At 36.0% G+C, this 21,215-nt stretch overlaps 1 protein-coding gene across 15 annotated transcripts in view; it reads right to left on the bottom strand.

The window, feature by feature from the left end:
- Positions 1 to 5,352: 5,352 nt before the first annotated feature.
- Positions 5,353 to 21,215, bottom strand: part of Dpp8 (dipeptidyl peptidase 8) — a 59,052-nt gene continuing 43,189 nt past the window's right edge. For 12 of the 15 annotated variants that reach the window (XM_078049458.1, XM_078049454.1, XM_078049462.1 and 9 more), the window contains 8 exons: positions 20,198 to 20,350; positions 19,782 to 19,917; positions 18,706 to 18,851; positions 13,284 to 13,430; positions 11,954 to 12,106; positions 10,469 to 10,611; positions 9,700 to 9,811; positions 5,353 to 7,573 (listed from right to left, as the gene is read on the bottom strand). In XM_078049458.1, the coding sequence (XP_077905584.1) occupies positions 7,451 to 7,573; positions 9,700 to 9,811; positions 10,469 to 10,611; positions 11,954 to 12,106; positions 13,284 to 13,430; positions 18,706 to 18,851; positions 19,782 to 19,917; positions 20,198 to 20,350 (1,113 nt within the window). In that variant the 3' untranslated portion in view covers positions 5,353 to 7,450. Of the gene's footprint in view, positions 7,574 to 9,699; positions 9,812 to 10,468; positions 10,612 to 11,953; positions 12,107 to 12,758; positions 12,923 to 13,283; positions 13,431 to 18,705; positions 18,852 to 19,781; positions 19,918 to 20,197; positions 20,351 to 21,215 lie in introns of those variants that run through there. The other 3 variants (XM_078049460.1, XM_040276520.2, XM_078049465.1) reach the window with 2 other exon arrangements.

The raw sequence follows: 21,215 nt of genomic DNA, 5'->3' as shown, positions 1-21,215 counted from the left end.
ATCTAATAAGTGGTTATTAAATACCTGACTCTGTATTTTTTGGTGAGAATGAAACAAGACTAAAAGTGCCTACATTGAGTCTGAAATCTAACTGGACAAACAAAACCAGCAGCAAACAATATGGTACAAAATTAAATGCTAAATCTGAGATAATCTTTTGAGATCTTTTATTGTGTGCCAGGAACCAAGTGCTTTCTGTGTATTAGACATCTAATCTGCACCACAATCTATTAAGGAAGATTGGTTCTATTAGTATTCCCATCTCACATCTAAGAACACTGAGGGTCAGAATATGATGTAAACATATGCAAGCCCATAAAACTAGCAAGTTGTAGAGGCCAGGGTGAGGTGAGCCCCCAAGTCACTCCTCAGGCATGATTCCATACAAGCACTGCAAAAGTTGAAAGAGGAATCTGATTGACTAAAAATGTGTTATATAAATGAAAGGAAATCCACATGCATGGAGGTGATCGAAAAGCCTAGAGGTAAAGGCAAATGAAGATGGCTCAGATAGCCCTGAATCCCTGAGCTCAAGGGATTCTCTGGCCTTAGCCTCCTGAGTAGCTGGGACTACAGATGAATGTGCCCTGCCTGGCTGACACAGGGTCTTGTATGTCAGGTAGAACTTGGATTGTATTATGGACAGGAGCACCACGAAGAGTTAAGCACTAGCTTGCCTTAGTCAGGTATGGTGGTGCATGCCTATCTCAGCAGCTCAGGAGGCTGAAGCAGGAGGATCACGAGTTCAAAGCCAGCCTCAGTAATTTAGCAAGGCTCTAAGCAACTTAGTGAGACCCTGTCTCTAAATAAAATACAAAAAGGGCTGGGGATGTGCCTCCATGGTTGAGTGTCCCAGGGTTCCATTCCTGGCACCAAAAAAGAATGAACTAGCTTGTCTTTAAGGAAGTGGCAGTGTCCTATAGGGTGTGCTAGTGGGGTAGGAGGTGAAGTTGGTGCTAAGAGTTCATTGAGAGCAAAAGACCATGTCTTCAGTTTTGTTTTCTCATGGCCCAATACAGAACTGACACATGACTGTTGCTAAATACTTGCTGAATCAAAGTTGTGAGATGTTTCTTTGAAGTTACCTGGAATTCTGCTCTTTATTCCCAATCAGGTTAGGTAAAGAATTGTTGCAGTGATCTAGCATGAGACAGAGAGGACAGCAATGGCAATACAAAGGAAGAGGAATGGACAACTCAAACTAGGCAACTCATCATTAAGAAGCCAAGTGCACTACACAGACTGTTATTATTCATATGCATTTAAGAATGCCGCTCCAACTATACACATGCTCATTAACCAAGCCAACATGGACAGTTCATTTTACATAAGAGCTATGTGGTTTCCAGATCTTGGTCAGAGGACATTCCTACAAAGAACTGTACCTGTGAAGAGAATTCTAAAATAACTAGGCCACTTCTGCAGGGTGTCTTTCCAATGAGGATGGTAGTGGTGGGATTCCTAGAGATGAGTAGGGACTACTATCCTGGCTAATTGTTTTTCTAAACTTGCATTTCAAGAACTCAAGTCTGGGGCTGGGGATGTGGCTCTAGCGGTAGCGCGCTCGTCTTGCATGTGTGCGGCCCAGGTTTGATCCTCAGCACCACATACAAACAAAGATGTTGTGTCCACAAAAAAAAAACTAAAAAAAAAAAAGAACTCAAGTCTGGGCTCAGTGGTAAAACACTTGCCTGATACATGTGAGGCTTTTGGTTTGATTCTAACCCTGATTCCCCCCCCCTCCCGCCCCCGGCAAAAAATGAGACTTGAGTCTGGTAAATATTTTAGAGTTATCTCTCGGGAAGGAGCACACAGCAAACTTGATCTTGGTGCCTATGTCAGAGCTGAAACAACTACTTCATTTCAATGGGAACTCCTTCCAGAATGGCAGGGCCAGGACAACAGATATGTGGATAGCCAGGCTGATGAATATTTAAATCCTGGAATTTACCAAACTAAAACTATACTCTGGTTTTGAGATTTTCATATGGCAGCTGTTTTAATTCTGCTTCCCTCAAAAGCACCAAGGAATCAATCACTGCTGCTCCATATCCATGAGTGGACGAGGTTAGGCCAAAAGGAGGTCAAGAGGCTATAAGGCCACACTTGTTATGATAAGTGAACAAGTGAGCACTGGAGCCCTACAGGGACTGAGAGTTTACATCCTCCATCACAGTCTGTGGATGAATATGGCTAGGCTGAAAGTTGATTTCTGATTAGCAATAAATCCAGGCTGATTTAAAGAAACCACAGTAATCTACAAAAATTTCTTAACCATTGTGCCTCACATGGATTATATATGTGCTGATACTAATCTCTTTAGAGACGGGGTGGGCCTGGCCAGTAACTTCAGGCTGAAGAAGCCTCAACAGGTTACCCCAGCATGCCTCAGTTTATCCTAGAGTGTCGTGCAAATATATATATATTTTTGGTATATGTGTCATGAGGTGAAAAGGTTGGGAAATACTCATCTGTAGCATTATCTTTTTTTTTTAATATTTATTTTTTAGTTGGACACAATATCTTTATTTATTTTTATGTGGTGCTGAGGATCGAACCCAGGGCCTTGCACGTGCTAGGCAAGCACTCTGCCACTGAGCCCCAACCCCAGCCTCCTGTAGCATTAAAGATTGTCTTTAATCAAAGATCTCTCCAGAATAATATACCACCATTTGTTCATGAAATATTTTACATACAACTTCAGAAAGTTGTAGAATTCAAATTGTTCTGGAAAGATTATCAGACAAATCCATATTTACTTATTTTAGAGGAGTACATATGTTTCCTGCCTTTTTTCTAATTCAGCTCCAAAAAACCAGAGAATTGTCAAATACATCTCTGAAAAAAGAATATTCTGAACTCCCTCAAAATTTCCTTGAGAGTGTATACAAATCACTACCAACCCCAAGTGGCATTCCTAAGAAATCCCAACTGCTCAGGGGGACTAGTAGTCACTGGTTCCAAATATCACCTACCCTGGCAGCATTAGCTGCTGGCTGTTAGAACCATGAGTGGTTCTGTGTACACCCCCACTGGGCTGGGATGCACTCTGGCTAGTGTTTACACTAAACCCCCATGTAATCCTTTCCCCACTGTGTGCACCTGACCTCCTTCATGCACATTCACTCCACAGCTGTGATGAATCAAAGCAAGGCTGTACAAATGGGGAAGTGGGTGGGGAAGGAACATTTAAATCAATTAATTTCAGCAGCATCTTTATTGCAACCAAGAACCTGTAATAAAATGCAACAAAACTAATATTTCACTTTACATAATTAAAAGCCATGTAGCTGAAAATGAAAAAAACCCATAAACTTACTGGAATGAGACATGCAATTCATTTCATACAAGTCAGTGCTTAAAACAGCAGGCACTTTATACTATAAAGAACTGAACTCCAATGTTGCTGAATATAACATAAATTTGCATTTGGGTTATGTAAAAACATAAATACATACAAATATGACTTTTTCTCTGTGAGGGACTTTTAAAACAATTTCCTAGAGCCCAGCACCTTGTACTAAGACATCTGAGTCAATATTTTTGGCTGGAAAGTGTATAGGTAGGGTTGGGAAGGCTAGGGTAAGGGAAATTTCCTTATTCCTTCATATCTGCAGGGAAAGGACACTCACATTACATATCTTAATTTAAAGCCATGTCTCTTTTTATCAAATTGCTATAAGGTGGGCTTTTGGGCTTAAGCAAGGGGTCTACTCTATATCCCAATCACCAAATCCCCTTCTACACCAAGGAAAACACATTTAGTGTAATAAGTTTAATTAACTTCAGAATCTCAAATACTAATCAGAAGTATTGCTTCATTAATAAGCATGCTTAGCATTTACTTTAGAATGGAAAATTTAACCATTTTATGTGGTTTACTTTTAAAATGTTTTATAGGAACATATTAATAAATACATCTTTAAAAATCTGCCTTTTCTATATATCATTTAACTACCATGAGGCAGGACATCTAGATGGAATTTAGTACCAACCAAATACTAACTGTCTGTGTGGCTTCCTCTCTGTAGTATGTAGGTTCCTCCTCCAACGAATGAGAACAATAAGTTAATCCAATATTTACTCCAGTTTGAAAACTTATGATTCTATAATAATGAAATCTTACTGGAATCATTCCACCTAGAGAGAATTGTGTTGTAGAAAGGTGGGATACACCTTCTGTAAGGAATAAAACAAGTAGGAAAAAAAGAGCAAGCATCATTATCTATATTTCATTATTTTAAAAGGTAATGCATGTATTGTGATGTTATATTCTTGTGTGAGCCTTTGAAAAAGAGCCAGGAATGAATGGCATTGAGGAAAAAACCTTCATTCCAAAATGAATCTCTAGACAAAAGGGATACAAAGTTAATTTCTTCTGCTTTCAGAATGAAAAGGAACCAACAGTTATCACACATGAGCAGCTTTCCTGACTATTGTTTTAAGTTCTTATGAGTCAGTCCAGTATAAAAATTCCCTATAATTTTCTTAATCCAATCCCATTCTCTAGAGATTTTCTTTTTCTTCCAGCTGTAGGGATCAAACCTAGGGTCTTGAACAAGTTAAGCAAGAGCTCTACTACTGAGATATATCCTCAGCCCCCCATCACATTTCTTAAAATAGTCCAGAGTGATTTGATTTAGCATCACCTAGAAAGCTTGCTAGAAATGCACATTCCTGATCTCCACCCAAATCAATGGAATACAAATTTCTTAGGAGTCAGGCTCAAGACTGCATTTCTTTCAGTAAGCACCCCACATGAATCTTGATTTTGAGTTATAATGTTCTGCAAAGTTCAAGCAACTGCATTAGGTGATTGCTATTCATTTATCAAGCCTACAAAAATCTAGGTTGGTGTTTAACCTGATGCTTTTAAGCTCTTACAAAACTACTTTTTTGTTACTTTTCTATAACTATTGTTACCCATAGTCAGGGTACAGAGAAATTTACTATGTTTTCTATACAGGTTGTAAAAACAAATTCAGCCAGGTATTTTCTCCCCCTAGAGAAGTAGAATGGCATTTAAGTAACTGGGAGCTATAAAAGGAACATTCCTGGTGATAGGAGGAAAAAAGGCAAAATGGAAAAGGAAAACACCTGTGAATTCAAGAACATATGAGGTTTTATAAGGTTTGTTTGTTTTGGTAAAATAAAGTTGTTTCTTCAATATAGCATCTCTTAATGGGAAAGAGGTTTCAAATGAGTAGCTTTCTAAAAAGCTATTTTATGCCATTTCTACTTTGCATATAAGGATAGATCCTCAGAGATCAACTAGTCCAAAAAAATACCATCTTCCAACAGTCAGATATATACTTCAGTCATGAGGGAAAATACTTTCTTGGGGAATAAAAGTTACTCAAATCAATTTAATTTAACACTGAAAAAATATTAACAAATCTTGGCATGAGAAAACATTATAAACATGAAAATCAATACAGACACAGATAATAAAGAAAAGTATGAAATCTATTATACAGAATAAATACACAACCAGCAAAACCCAATCCACCTTCTCCAAGGTCAGAACCACCAGGTCACCCTGCCATTTCAGCGTCTCCTCTGCCTCTCACCTGGCCCTCAATCAAGTCCACCTTTGGTGCACAGCCATGGTCCTCACTAAGGCAGGCTGTACCCCCTGTAGAATTAATGTAAATTATGTACCCCCTGTAGAATTAATGTATACTATCTGTAGTGGTGAGAAAGAAATAGAGAAATTTTTCTTGGAGTGATTTAAAAGTACTAGTAATAACTTTTTAAATACTGAAGCTTGTGATAAAAAGGGTCAAACTCATAGATGCCCTTCCTGCCTCTGGTTTCAATGGGTCCCACAGTACCCAAAAACCTTATGAGGACAGATCTCAACCAGTACTTAAAAGTCTATGAGCTCCCTTCAGTCAAGTGTGAAGGCTAAACCCACAAAATGTCATGGCCTTTCAAAAAAAAAACAACAAAAAAACAAAAAAACTATTCATAGGCCTTAAACAAAATGCTATGGCTTGCCAGGAGTTTGTTTATGGTAAAGGGGTTGTTCGGAAACCTTTTTATTTTAAGCTCACAATACCTAAATTATGTTCAATAATTTAAAGGTAAAGTTTAAATCTGAAAGAATTCTAAAATTAAGAGGAAAACTAACAAAACAACAAAAAACCCTGGAATATAAAAATAACTCTAAGGAAGTTTTCCTCCCCTGAATGATGTTAGTCTGAAGCTGTGTTGATAACAGAGTGATTTCTTAATTCTGGTTTCCTAATATTCTAGTAGTTTAAATTTCACTTTCCAATTTTTTCATGAGTATTTCTGTTTAACCTACTTGTGCTTAGTTCTTAAGTAGACCCTTGCCACCTCCTCTCCCTGTCATTCTCCATTCCCTGGCTTTCCCTACACCACGTGATTCCTTCCATCTCCCTAAATTCTGGAACATATTTTTTTTTAATTGTAGATGGATAGCATGCCTTTATTTTATTTGCTTATTTTTTTGTAAGTGATGCTGAGGATTGAACCCAGTGCCTCACTTGTGCTAGGCAAGTGCTCTGCCACTGAGCCACAACCCAAGCCCCCTGGAACATTTTAATAGGGAAATATCACAAGGAAACTGGCACCACCAAATTTTCTGACTGCAAGGGAATGTGCACTTTTTTCTTTTCCTAAAGGAAGGAGAAAAAAAAAATCTTGCCTGCAAATATTTAAGCTCTAATCATTTGATTAAAATTTTTCTGTCTATAATTATCAACATCATAAGACTAATTAAATCCATGCTATATATACAGTTATTTGCCTTTATGTGAAAGGAAAAACGTACTTTGTCATCTCATTGAAGAAAAAAGAGAATCATTTATACTAGATACAGTTTAAATTGGCTAAAAACTGGTCAGAAGCCAAAATAAGTATCTTTAGTAGGCCACTAAGTTATCTTAAAAAATCATTAATGCCTGGTTAAGTCATAGGTTTAATAGTGATTAGTTCATAACATGCTGGATACACCTCAAGCAATGAAGCATAGCTATTCAATTACATTTAAGTGCTATCAAATCCGTAACTAGTCAGAGATTCTGGAATTGAACCAAACTGATCACTAATGTCATCATATTTTAATAAACTCAGAAGTATATTGTAAAAATACACTAATTAAGTCCATGAGGTTTATAATGCTATTAAAAGTGAAAATAGGGTAATTATGGATATGTGGTGCTACTATCTTATTTCTTTCAGTATTTCTCATGGTATTGCTGGATCCCTTAGACATATGAATCATTCAATTTTGTGTGTGTACAGTTAAGGTATTAGATTACTATCCACAAGCTGTAGATGCCTACATGGCACCAAATTTACTTTGAGAAGTAGATGTTATGTGGCAGGTATAAAATGTGATGATCAATTCTGTGTTCTCTTATTGATTAAACCTCATTTGGTTAAATAGCCAGTGTATACCAGTATTCTACACAGGTCAAAATTATATCACTTTCAGAGCAGCAATACGTGATCCAAGGTTTTCTTGAAGATAGTGCAAAAGATGTAGTTCATAATGTTCTCCAGATTCAGGAACTCTTATGCTGTGTCTCTCCTGAGGATAGATCTTAACAATAAAAAGTAAAAGTATTAAAACAAAATTTAATAACACATCTCCTTGAAAGCTCTGTTTTTTTCTAAAACAGGACCAATAATAAAGAGCATAACATAATAAATATATCCTATTTTAAGGCCCCTTCCTCATGAGGCAAGGTGGTGTAGCCTACAATATTACCCAGCTACTTGAGAGATCAGGCAGGAGTATTGCAAGTTTAGGTCAACCTAGTCAGTGTAGCAAGACTCTATCTCAAAATAAAAAATAAGAGGGCTGGGCATGTAGCTGAGTGGTAGAGCACCCATGAATTCAATCTCTTGTACCACCAAAAAAAAAAAAAAAAAAAAAAAAAAAGCCCCTGTCTTGTAATTCCTATATCAGGCTTAATGAAGGATTTTCCTGTAAACCAACAGTTCATTACCCAAGTGTGGTATGCAGACTTTGAGGGGTTCTTTGAAACCCTTTTAAAGGATACATAAGATCAAAACTACTTTTAGAACTATAAAAAACATTATTTGCCTTTACTGACTGTGTAGCACTGATAATACAAAAGCAATTGTGCCTTAGCATGAAATCAAAGCAATAATATTAAATTGTTCCAGAAGTCACAGGAATGTTCACCACTGCACACTTGTAGTAAGAAAGAAAAAAAATGCCAATTTCACTTAAATAGCAGTAAAAAAATTGAATTTCATAAACTGTAACCCCACAGAAGCCTTTTTAATACTCTGTAGTGATGAAATGAGAAATATACACAAAGCATTTGTGCTACAGGATGTCTCAAAGGAAAGCACCTGTGTAACCAAGTTGGAAGTTGAACTGCTGCTTTTTAGTGGAACTCCCTGCCCCCACCCTTCTTTTTGGGCAGAGAATGACTGATAACCATGACCATTCAGACTTTGCTATTTGGTAAACATTTGTCAAAAGTAAATGAAGTAATATGGTCACTTTGAGGACCACACTAATAGTACTTGTTTGCTAATGACACAATTTAAGCTTTTAAGGAAAATTCAAATTTTGGAACCTATGTTGCCTAAGTTGTTCTTAAATTTGTGGGCTCAAGCAACCCTCCTGCCTCAGCCTCCTAAGTAGCTGGGACAACAGGCATGTGCCATCACACCCAGCAAGAAACACTGACGATAAAACCCACATAAACAAAGTTTTTTGGTATATAAAGAGATCTTGAGACCAAAAAGCTTGAAAACTACTGCTATAGATAAATATATCATAGTTTAACTGGACAGAAATGTCAACTGAAATATAAAAAAGGAAAAAAGTAATGTTTTTTTCATTTCTTATGAGCACATGATCCTCCCCCCCCCACACAGGGATTGAACCCAGGGGCACTCCAATGAGCTATATCTCAAGTCATTTTTTTTTTAAAAGAATTTCTTTTATAGTTGTAGATAGACACAACACCTTTATTTTGTTTATTTATTTATTTATTTTGTGATGCTGAGGATCAAACTCAGTGCCTCACGCATTCAAGGCAAACGTTCTACCATTGAGTCCAACTTCAGTCCCTCCAGCCATTTTATTTTTTATTTTGAGACAGAATCTCACTAAGTTACTGAGGCTGGCCTAGAACTTTCAATCCTCCTGCTTCTACATCCTGAGTGGCTAGTATTATAAGCATGTGCCACCACACCCAGCTAAGCATATAATTTTTTTTTTTTTAAGAAATAAAAAGGAAGAATACTTTCTCTTAAAATCTATTTTTGAATAAGGGAGCAATGGAGAAGGATAACTTGCTAATTTCTATACTAATGACAATGTAATAATAAATTAAGATACTATATAATCTGGGCCTAAAATCCTTTTTCAATATAAAATCAATTAGCAACTCCTCACTCTTCAAAGAGGGAAAAGTAAAGCAAAGGAGAGCAGTAAATGGATTCCCAGTCATCATTTCCATGCTGATAAACTGAAAGCAGAAATAGATATACAAGTCATGCAATCCAAGAGGCTTTTTAGCCCAACTTCAATAGCATCAATTTTATCCAATCATAGTAATAACTATGCCTGTACTTTAGGTGGACACAGCTAAAAATTTGGCCTTACTCCATATTTTATTAGATTTCAAAGTAACCAACTGTTAATGACTATTGAATTTAATTTGAAAATACAGAATAACTCACCTGTAAATCATATGGTTTTCCAGCCCTCACTAAAAAACTCAGTAATATACTGGTGTGTGCAAAATGAACATTCTCATCCAAGAACCCATGTAAGAGTAGTAAACGATTTGGTCTGGAGAAATAAAAATATTAGATAAAATAGTAGAGTATTTAGGGGGAACCACTAAATTCCTTTGAACTAATCACACTTAGTCAACATTAACTTCTTTATACTACAATGTTAGAATAAAGATTCGATAGTTTCAATATTAAATTTGTAATATACTAACCAGATCCCATGTGTAATAGAACATTTAAAAAATTATTTGTTTATAATTTATTAATTAGAACATATCAATAATTATAGCATGTTGCTAGAAAAACTGCTTATAAAACATATCCAAATAGACACAAAATTTTTCCCATCTTGAAACAGTTGTGTACTTAACTTCTTTCAATATAAACAATTGCTTCAAAATACAACTTGTAAAACAACAACAACAAACCCAAACCATGGGTGGGGTGTAGCTCAGCGGTATATCACTCGCCTAGCATGCATGAGGTCCTGAGTTCAATCCCCACAAAACCAAACCAAACCAAAACAAAAATCAAACGCCAAAATTCAAAATACAGTATATGAACTGGTCTTTCATTTTGCTTTGAGCGATAGTCAAGCCATTCTAGTGCTCTATAAAATATTAATTTTAGTTTTCAATATCTGAAATTTTCATTATCATTAAAGATAAGTTTTTCAAAAACAATTTAAAACTTTATAAGGGCTTGAACTTACTCAGAGGGGAATTTTTCTGCTTGCATGGCCACAGATCCTAAGTAATAGCCCTGTTCATTCTGGTCAGGGTGACCCATATAACGTTCCGTGTATCCTGTATCGTAGAAGATCCACAGAGTGACTGGGGCTCCCGCAATAGCAACCTGCATAAAACAACACTGACAGTGAACTGTGTTCCAGAAACACTAGCATGGCTAGCAGTAAGAACTTAAAATTACAAATTTACAGGCTAAAATTATCCTTAGGCTTTAACTCCACTACTAGGCATACATTCAGAAAACTGAAGTAGCTTGCCAAGGTCACAATTTGATACTCAGTGACTCAGTAAGTTTCATGTTCCACAGGCATGCTGACACCAAACCCTTAACCAGGGCTAGCTGAAATACAACTGTAGGTTCCTTTATCAAGAGGGAGACTGAACTAAAGCTTATGAGTACCTCAGGATAAACTCATTCCTGTGATTGGGAAAAATAAATGCATGAGAATTGTTAACTTTATGTAGGAAAAGCAGTCTTTTTTTTTTTTTTTTTAAGTCTCTTTTGTAGTACAAAATTTAAAACAATGAATGAACTATATTTAAGTACTAAAAACTTGCCTCATATTAAGGCTTTTCCACATGGTTCTGTATTCAAATATCTAATTACTTTCAACCTGGCACAGTGCCACATGCCACCCTAATCCCAGCTATTTGTGAGGCTGAGGCAGGAGGATTGCAAATTCAAGGTCAGCTTGGGCAATTTAGCAAGATGCTGTCTCAAACTAAAATACAATAAAAGGCTAAAGATACAGTCCTGTGATAGAGTGCCCCAGAGTTTAATCACCATTGCCACACAAAAACAAAAACAAAAAAACACCTTTTTTTCATTGTAAAATATAATCATATTACTGCAATATTAAGAAAAAATGCTACTTTTAATTCCTATTAACTATGTTCATCTCATTTTCTCTGGTATATTTTTTAAAGAGTTTGTTTATAGCATTGTGAGCATTTAAATATTTAATAATTCATGATTCATTCATTCAACACAGACTTTTACTTTTCCAGTACTGGAAATTGAACCCAGAGGCTAGTGTTTGACAATTCACTGAGGACCAAGCATTATATCTAGCAGCTGAGGATACAGTGGCACATAGAGCAAAGAGGTCCTTGTTGTCAGAACTTACAGTCTAACAATTAAACAAACAATTACAATCTAATACGTATATATATGTCTTACTAATCATTAGTGCCTACTATAATTTTTTGGATATGTCCATAATAGTCAAAAACTCACTACAAAGTTGACAAGAGTCTAAGAAAAATTATGCTAACAACTGAGGTACTGACTTCATATGGTCATTTAATACACAGACCATAACATTCCATAATATTGTTAACTCTAAACCTTCAGAAAATAAGCATTTTCACATATCTTCAATTTACAAAAAACCTTTATTACACAGTACCCTTATTTAAAAAAATGAGTACAATAGGAAATCACTTACCCTGAAGATATCTGATCTCTGCATTAATGCCATCAGGGAGAGGTATCCTCCATAAGACCACCCATGGATACCCACACGGTCTAAGTCAATGAAATCATATTGAGAGGCTAGATACTGGAGTCCTTCTACTTGATCATCAATTTCTATTTGACCCTGTCAAAAAAAGAGAGTATTTCACTGATTCTGATGCATAAAAATTTCATTTATAAGAGTGATTTTTAAGCTAATAAACTTTTTTACTAAAATATTTATTTTTCAGATTAGAATTCATTAATAACTGAGATTCTATTTCCCATCCCCGTTTTTTCTTTTCCAAAATCTACTTGGAAATAGGTATCTACAGTTCTGTTATTAGTCTGTCCTAGAATTTAGTTATCACTTAGTAAAAAAATTCTTTCCTATGGCTGCAAAAACTGTCTCTTGCTTTTGGGTATTTCCCATTTACATTTGTTCTGTTGTCTGCTAAGAGGTCAGCATCTTCCTTGTAACAAGCCTTTCCTATACCCACAGACAAAAAATTAGCCCCCGTAAGAGGAATTAATTTTACTTCTTCTTTTAATACTTAGTGTAATAAAGCAGAGGGAATCACTCTTGAGGTCCTAACCTTCCTATTTTCCCATCATGTCACTAGGAACTGAACATACTATTTGTTTCTTTAAAGCTCTATTAAGTCCTAGTTCTTACCACTATCACCCTATCTATATTACTTGGCCTGCCAGTGCATACAATCTCACTTTACTGAGCCAAAAACTAAAATAAAAACAAAACAAAACAAAACTTACATGAGAATATAACATAAGGTCAAAGAACTGGCTGTGGGAGAAAATCCCCATGTCTTACTCAGCATGTCCAATACACTGGCAAACACAGTAACTGCCTTACTGTGCAAAAGGAACATCGGATTCTCATCATTTCCCAAAGCAGCAGAAAGGACATGGGGCATCTCTAAAAGGTAGCATTTAAAGCTTCCTGTAGAGAGAAAGAGGCTTGTCACAAGGAAGGACTAACCAGTTGGTTTCCCTCTTCACAGAGGACAGAACAAATCTCAAATATTCCTCAATAGCATAAAGGATGCTGAAAACTAAAATGGTGCTGCCGTCTGGCTAAGGTGGAAAGGGAGGATATTTCTACATAAAAGTGGCTCTCTCTCAGCTCTTCACAGATATACATAGGTAGACATGAGCTAGCCTAGGACACAAATTGCATCTTCCCTCCCACCCCTGAACACATACACACACAAACACCCTTTCCTAATTGCATATTTCACATTAAACAATGCACCCCCCCCCAAAATTTTTTTTTTTAAAGAAAAGTTTTTGTGTTCACACACCATTTTATATTTAAAGGCACCTTCAAATTTAAGCCCTCGGTGACAGGATCCTCTGTTGTCGATCACTACAACCACATAACCCAGAGAAGCGAGGGTATTCAAGCGGAAATACTTGACTCCTTTAAAGCGATTATTTACCAACTGCACCTGAAGAAGAAATACAACTTTAATGAAATTTATTATATGGTAACATACAAACCATAAGAGAATCAGAGCACTGCAAAAAAGCAGAAAGCTTAAGAATTTATTATTCTTTTGCCTTTAAAATGTAACTTTTAAGTGATTTGTTTATTTGGTACTGGGAATTTAACCTACGAGTGCTGTACCACTGAGCTGTCTTCTCAGCACTTTTTATTTTGGACAGGGTCTCACCAAAGTTGCTTAGGGTCTCTCTAAGTTGATGAGGTTGGCCTTGAACTTGGAATCCTCCTGTCTCAGCCTCCTGAGTTGCTGGGATTACAGGCATGTGCTAATATGCCTGGCTAAGTGATTTATTTATTTCACAATTAACTAGTCTTTTCATTTTTATGTTGCTTCTTGCTTAATTTCACATTCAAATTTCAGGGAAATTACCGCACAATTATAGATCTTAATTATTTATTAGTTAAGAAGATTAACCCACCCCACAGAAAAAGTTACTAAACTGTCTACTCTGAAGAAGAATTGTGTCATTCAAATAACAGTCGCAGGATAAATAAGATCATCTTCCCTTCCCAGTTGTCTCTTCTAGCGTCATCATTGACTAGCAATGGGAAAATGTAGCATTTTTAAAGGGACACTGTGACAAGTCCTGTTTCCTTTCTCCTGTGTGTAAAAAGTAGGATAATTCTGTGCCCCCCTCCAATCTCACACTGGCCATGGAACCCAGGGCCTTGTGCATGCTAGGTAAGTGTTTTAATATTGAGCCATATTTCCAGTCCTTTTTTATTTTCAGATGAAGTCTCACTAAGTTTCCCAGGTTGGCTTTAAACTCCTGGGCTCAAGTGATACTCTGCCTCAACCCCCCAAGTAACTGGTACTATAGGTATGTGCCACCATGCCCAGCTGAGTAGGATAATTCTGCAATCACTTTATCACCATACAGACTATACTTCAAAATGACTAGGAAGTTAAATATATCTTAGTGTTTTATTAACAAAACATCAAGTGAAAAGAAAAATTATTCATCCATGCCTAGCATAAAGATGTTTTCATCAGTGACAGTCTGCATATCTGACGGTGGTCCCAGAAGATTATAATGGAGCTAAAAAATTCCAATCACCTAGTGACATCGTAGCTGGCACAATACAATTCCTCAATCATGTGTCTGTAGTAATGCTGGCATAAATAAACCTATACTGCCAACATTACTTAAATATATGAAAATTAGGTACCTTATATCATGTTTGATAATTATAATAAATAACTATGTTATTGGTATATGTATTTAACTATACTATACTTTTCATAATTTTTTTAAACATTTTTTAGTTGTAGGTGGACATAATACCTTTATTTTATTTTTATGTGGTACTCAGGATTCAATCTATGTCTCACACATGATGAGTGCTTTACCTCTGAGCCACAACCCCAGCCCCTTTTCATCACTATTTTAGAGTGTTTTCCTACTTTTTAAATTTAGGGTTGGGGTATAGCTCAATGGTAGAAAGAGTGCTTGGCATGCATGAAGTCCTGATTTTAATTCCAAGCACCAATGAAAAGTTTTTTATTTTTGTTTTAAGTTTACTATAAAACAGTACATCTTGTACATCTCTTGATTTCATCAAGATGCTATCATGAGCCAGGCACAGTAGTATACACATGAAATCCCAGCTACCTAGGAGGGCTGAGGTAGGAAGATGGAAAGTTTGAGGCTAGCCTGGGCAATTTAGCAAGATCCTGTCTCAAGATAAAATTAAGGAAAAAAAGGGGCAGGGGACTACAGATGTGGCTCAGTGTTTACCTAGCATGTGCAAGGTCAATCCCTAAAAACACACAGGCACACACACACACATGAACACACACACAAGTAGCCAGTTTGAGTGATTGACATATACCATCTATGTTTGTGTAAGCAAACTCTATGATGTTTGCACAACAATGAAATCACTTAGTGACATTTCTCAGAAAGTCTCCTGGTCATAAAGAAACACATTACTATAATTAGTGATGGCAGACACTAAGTAATAAACAAAAAGAAGTTCAGATAAAAATTAGAAAGATGCCAGGTATGGTGTTGCACACCTATAATCCCAAACTGAGATAGGACTGCTTAAACCTAGGAGTTCTGGGCTAGCCGGGGGGGCAACATACTAAGACTTGGTTTCACTAAAGAGAGAGAGAGAGAGAGAGAGAGAGAGAGAGAGAGAGAGCGCGAAAATATTATATGTATGTATAACATATGTATTAAATTATCCCACTATACCTCATAAATATGTATAATTATTATGTGTCAGCTAAATTTTTGTTTCAGAAAAATTTAAAAACTAGTTTTCTAAAGTAGCTGTGCCATTTTTCTTTCCCATTGTCAATGCATGAGGGTTCTCTACTCCTGGTCAATACTGGGTGGGGTTAGTTATTTTAATTTTAGACATTCTGCAGATGTTTAGTGGTTTTTATCACTGTGGTGTTACTTTGGATTTCCTGATAATTGATGGTGCTGAGTTCTTCTCTTATATATACTTGCTGCCATACATTTGTGAAATGTCTTTGGCTATTATTATTATTATTTTCTTTTGCAGTGCTGGGGATTAAATTTAAGGCCTGATGCATGCCAAGCAAGTGCTTTACCACTGAACTAAGACACATCCCCCAGCTTCTTTGACTGTTTTTTTTTTAATATATATTTTCTTAGTTGTAGGTGGACATGATGCTTTTATTTTTTTATTTATTTTTATGTGGTGCTGAGGATCGAACCCAGTGCCTCACCTGCACTAGGTGAGCACTCTACCCCTGAGCCACAACCCTAGCCCTTGACTGGTTTTAAAAAGTTCAGTTCTTATTTTATTGATTTCTAAAAAGTTTCTTATGTATTTTGAATATAACTGGTTTACCAGATAAAAATATTTATGTATAAAGCTCTAGGTCTTAATAGAAATTTTGGATACAAAAAGTTTTGAGGGGCTGGGGATGTGGCTCAGGCAGTAGCGCGCTCGCCTGGCATGCGTGCGGCCTGGGTTCAATCCTCAGCACCACATACAAACAAAGATGCTGTGTCCGCCAAAAACTAAGAAAAATAAATATTAAAATTCTCTCTCTCTTTCCCTCTCTCTCTCTGTCTCTCTCTTTAAAAAAAAAAAAGTTTTGAAATTTTAATAAAATCTGATTTGTTGTTTTTTCCTCTGGCTAAAACCAAAGGTGGGAAAAATTACCCACAAGTTAAATAAGAATAAATACTATCTTTGTGCAGTTAATAGGTGTTGTATATTTACTGGGTTAGATTGTAGTGGGAAGGAGAAAGAGAGAGTCTTCCATTCTTTTGTAGTTTTGGATGTTTAATGCCACTGTAACAACTGCTAAACTGGTTTTTCTTCTTCTGTTCTAGCTCTCTTATAGTCTGTTTGCTCATGAAGTAATAGTGATATTTTAAAAATGTCAATGACATATGACTACTGCCTGGTTCCTTATAATGGCTACCATTATCCTTCAGAAAAAGATCTAAACTTTTTCTTTTTTTCTTTTTGTGCTGGGGACTGAATCCAGGACCTTGCACATGCTAGACAATTGCTCTACCACTATGCTACTCTTCAAGTCCAAGATCTAAACTATATGACCTTTGAGACTTTGGCTTATTTGAGTCATGGCTATCTCTAAATTCATCTCACACCATTTTTCTTTGGTGCACTGTATCTTATTAGCTGTACCTTATTTCCTTTGGTGCATCTTATTAGCAACCCTATCAATTTATTTCTAACCCCAGGTCCTTGATATTTATTGTTTCCTCTATCTGGAATACTTAATGATGGGAAAATGATTTAACTTAATACACGATTATCATCGTTGAGATTTTGTGGCTCATGTAATTTTTTTTCTTTTTTGGTACCAGGGATTGAACTCAGGGGCATTTGACCACTGAGCCACATCCCCAAGTCCTATTTTGTATTTTTATTTAGAGACAGCATCTCACTGAGTTGCTTAGTGCCTCACCCCTTGCTGAGGCTGGCTTTGAACTCATGGTCCTCCTCAGCCTCCAGAATTGCTGGGATTATAGGTGTGCACCACCGCACCCGGCTTCATATATTTATTTTTCAAATATTTTTTTTAGTTGTAGATTGACGTGATACCTTTAATTAATTAATTAATTAATTAATTATATGGTGCTGAGGCTCGAACCCTGTCCCTCACACACTCTAGGCAAGTGTTCTACCACTGAGCCTCGTCCCCAGCCCTCATGTAGTTGTTTTATTTTTCACGCTGCTTGGTACTTAGATATATTTCTAAATACAAAATACAAAATAAGTAGGAATAATTATAAAGGATATTAATGAATCTAAGAGTTACATGATGAAACTAACAACCAATTCATCTATCCAAAACAGCTTACTCTGTTGGTCAACAGCATTAGCCACATGCTAATATTTAATCCAGAAAATGGAAAAATCAAGTTGTAAACTTCCTACAGTGTTAAGCAGTGGCATAGTTATTATCTTTACCAGCTAGTAAAGTATTCTAGTTTGCTTGAGAGATGTAGCCTTAGAATAAAGAGGGGAATTCAATAAGCTACCAAGAATTTCTAAATATATGACTTTTTATTTACCTATACATTTAACTGTTTAATTTCATTTCCCAAACAAGTTTCTCTACATAGAAATTAAGATATTTGGGGCTAGAGATACAGCTCAGTTGGTAAAGTGCTCGCCTCGCATGCACAAGACCTGTGTTCAATCCCTAGAAACCCCCCCACCAAAAAAAGAAATTTACCTAGTGATGTGAATATTCCACTCCCCTTAAGAGTTACATAGTCCTCAATGTAAAGTAAGAAACTATTTTACAAATTAGCCAATTAAACTTGGATACCTAGCAATCTGAATTGATAATTAGAAAAAAAGTCAAGAATAGCAGAAGCCTAAGACTGCTCAAATTCTTTTTTAAAAAATATTTTTAGTCATAAGTGGACCTTTATTTTGTTTATTTAAAAAAAATTTATTTATTTATTTATATGTGGTGCTGAGAATCTAACCCAGTGCCTCACACATGCTAGGCAAGCACTCTATCACTGAGCCACAACCTCAGCCCATATTTGTTTATATTTTATATGGCACTAAGGATCGAACCCAGTGCCTCACATGTGCTAGGCAAGCACTCCACCACTGATCCACAACCTAGCCCTCAAATTCTTATCCTATTCTAAATAACACTAGATATTTTAAAAACAAATCACATTAAAAAAAAATATATATATATGTATATATGTGTATATGTATGTGTATATTTATATGCCCACCTGAGGACCACCATATATGAACAGCACAGTTGGGTATTTCTTCCCAGGTTGTAGATTATGAGGCTTATATAGCATTCCATACAATGTAAATCCAGTAGTACTTTCAAAGGAGAAAATTTCTGGAGGGGTATAGTCAGGAAGAGGACCTGTGAGTAGGTAACATAGAGTCTGTAAAAGGAGTTCTTAATGGGAGCTCTATAATCTGAGAGCAAGGAAGAAAATATCAAAACCCAGACTCCACACCCCCACACTCAAATAACTGACCACCAGCTTTTAAGGTAAGATAACAAAAAAATTAAGTAAAAATATTCATCTTGAAAAAAATAATAATGTCTTGAGCAATTAACAAAAAAAATAAAACATATTAAATTATCTATCTCAAAAGCAGACACACAGTATTCTGAATAATCTTTGAAGCCTAAGAAGTGTTTCCATGCAGAATTTAAAAAATACTTTGCGCTAAGTTTAGTGTAACCCATTCATGGTTAAACCATAAACCTGATTAGAAACAAGCACCTATTTCAATAAAGTTGAGGTGGGGGGAACAAGCAGCATATACCATATTTCACTGCATAATGGTCGTCATCGTATTAATGTATATTTACAAGTATTCCTTGTGCCCTAATACTGCACCAAAGATAGTTGAGTAAAATAAATTATTTCCAGTAATACCAGTAATTTTTTTTTAAATAAAAAGTTTCTTTTTCTTTTTTTCTTTTGAAACTGGGGGTTGAACCAAGCAGTGTTTAATCATGGAGACACACCCCTAGACTTTTTAAATTTTTTGTTTTTTGAGACAGGGTCTCACTAAGTTGCTGATATTGGCCTTGAACTTGAAATCTTCCTGCCTCAGCAGGCTTTCTAGATCTGTTCCTGCTTGGAGTGAAAGCTAATCCACCTTATTGTGTAGTTGACAGAATAGGAGAGGTAGGAACAATCAAAAGCTTAGAAGCTCAGGGACAGAAAGGGGTGAGAGATGAGGAGACTTTGTTCAGCAAAGGTGAACATAGAACATAAATTTAGTATACTAAAGTAACTAAGCCTACTTACTGTCAGATTTAGGGAAAAAAGAGTACCTGCTGAATCCAAAATGGTGGCCCAGAATTCCTTTGTTTTGCAAGTAGGGTCATCTTCAGGACTTGAAAGTTTGTAAAGGGACACACAGTGTGGATTCTTCTGGTTACTATACTTACTTATAAAGAAGTCACAATGCTAGAGAAAAGAGAAATGATAATGTTTTTCCTTAAGGAAAAATTTAAAAAAAAGTTATCTGTTGTTATGTCTGCACTAATGTTATAGCAAGAGAATAGTATTATAGCAAGAGAATAGTAAGAGTATGATTATGTACATATGTAACACTGAAGTTAAGGCTAAGTGTTTTAAAGCTTTTCCTAAGACAATGAGGCTTCTGCAGGTCAACTTCACCAATTTTCACACCATTCAAAAGGAACATTATATGAACAGAGGGTTTTAATACAACATAGACTTATACCTGGCTGATGCAGCAAGAATGGGAATAGCCACGGTCAGTCAACCTTGTCACCTCTCCAGGATTTACATAACTGACCACATACAGGTGATGTTCTAAAGGAGAGTCTTTGGTGCCTTCAAAATATACCAGTCTTCTGACTTCATCAACCTGGATCTGCCATAATAATAACAACAACAACAAAATCAGTACTAGCATAACTCCTAGCAAAGCCAGTAAGTAGTTCAACGACCAACCTTTAATTTTATTCAGAATTATTTGGTACCTTGACTTGTGCTTCTTTTTATTTTGCTACCAATGCTAGTAAGCGAATTGGTTTTGTTTATGACTTAGAGCTAACAACAGATACTGTCCAGAAAAAAATGAACAACTGAGTTATACACTGTATAATTTCCTATCTGGTTACAACATGTGCTTTTCTTGAAATAAGAGAATTATTTTTTTCACAGGAGGAAAAAATACTCTAGACTGCAGCTTAGGTCAACCACTCATGTAAACTTGAAAGAAACTAAATTTACAAAAGTGTTTTATCTGGGGGTGGGTCAGTAACTCAGTGGTAGAGTGCTTGCCTCAAACATGTGAGGCACTGGGTTCAATTCCTCAGCACCACATAAAAATAAATAAAGACATTGTATATACCTACAACTAAAAAAATATTTTCAAAAAATCTATAAACTGCAACTTTTTTTTTTAAAAAAAGCGCTTTATCTTTAGTTTGGGGAAATAAGTGAACTCAATCATGCTATCAACAATGGTATAGTTTATAAGTAAGCACTGATAAGATCATCCCCCACCCCCACCCAGTGCTTACATATGCTAGACAAGTGCTCTACCACATAGCCACATCCCAAGCCCTGAATAAGATATTTTAAGTCATCATTCAAAATTCAAAAAAACTGCAAGTAAATTCATAGATGAATTCACTTAGTATTCTTCTCACATTACTGTAATAGTCTAAGTAAATGGCTTTCTTTTGCTGTTCATTTAAAAAATATTTTTACCAGTTTAGTGTTAAATGAAA

Source organism: Ictidomys tridecemlineatus, chromosome 5, assembly GCF_052094955.1.
Source record: "Ictidomys tridecemlineatus isolate mIctTri1 chromosome 5, mIctTri1.hap1, whole genome shotgun sequence".
In the NCBI taxonomy this organism is placed as follows: domain Eukaryota; kingdom Metazoa; phylum Chordata; class Mammalia; order Rodentia; family Sciuridae; genus Ictidomys; species Ictidomys tridecemlineatus.
Note: the sequence above shows the minus strand (reverse complement) of the source record. Positions and strands in the feature narration are given on the sequence as shown.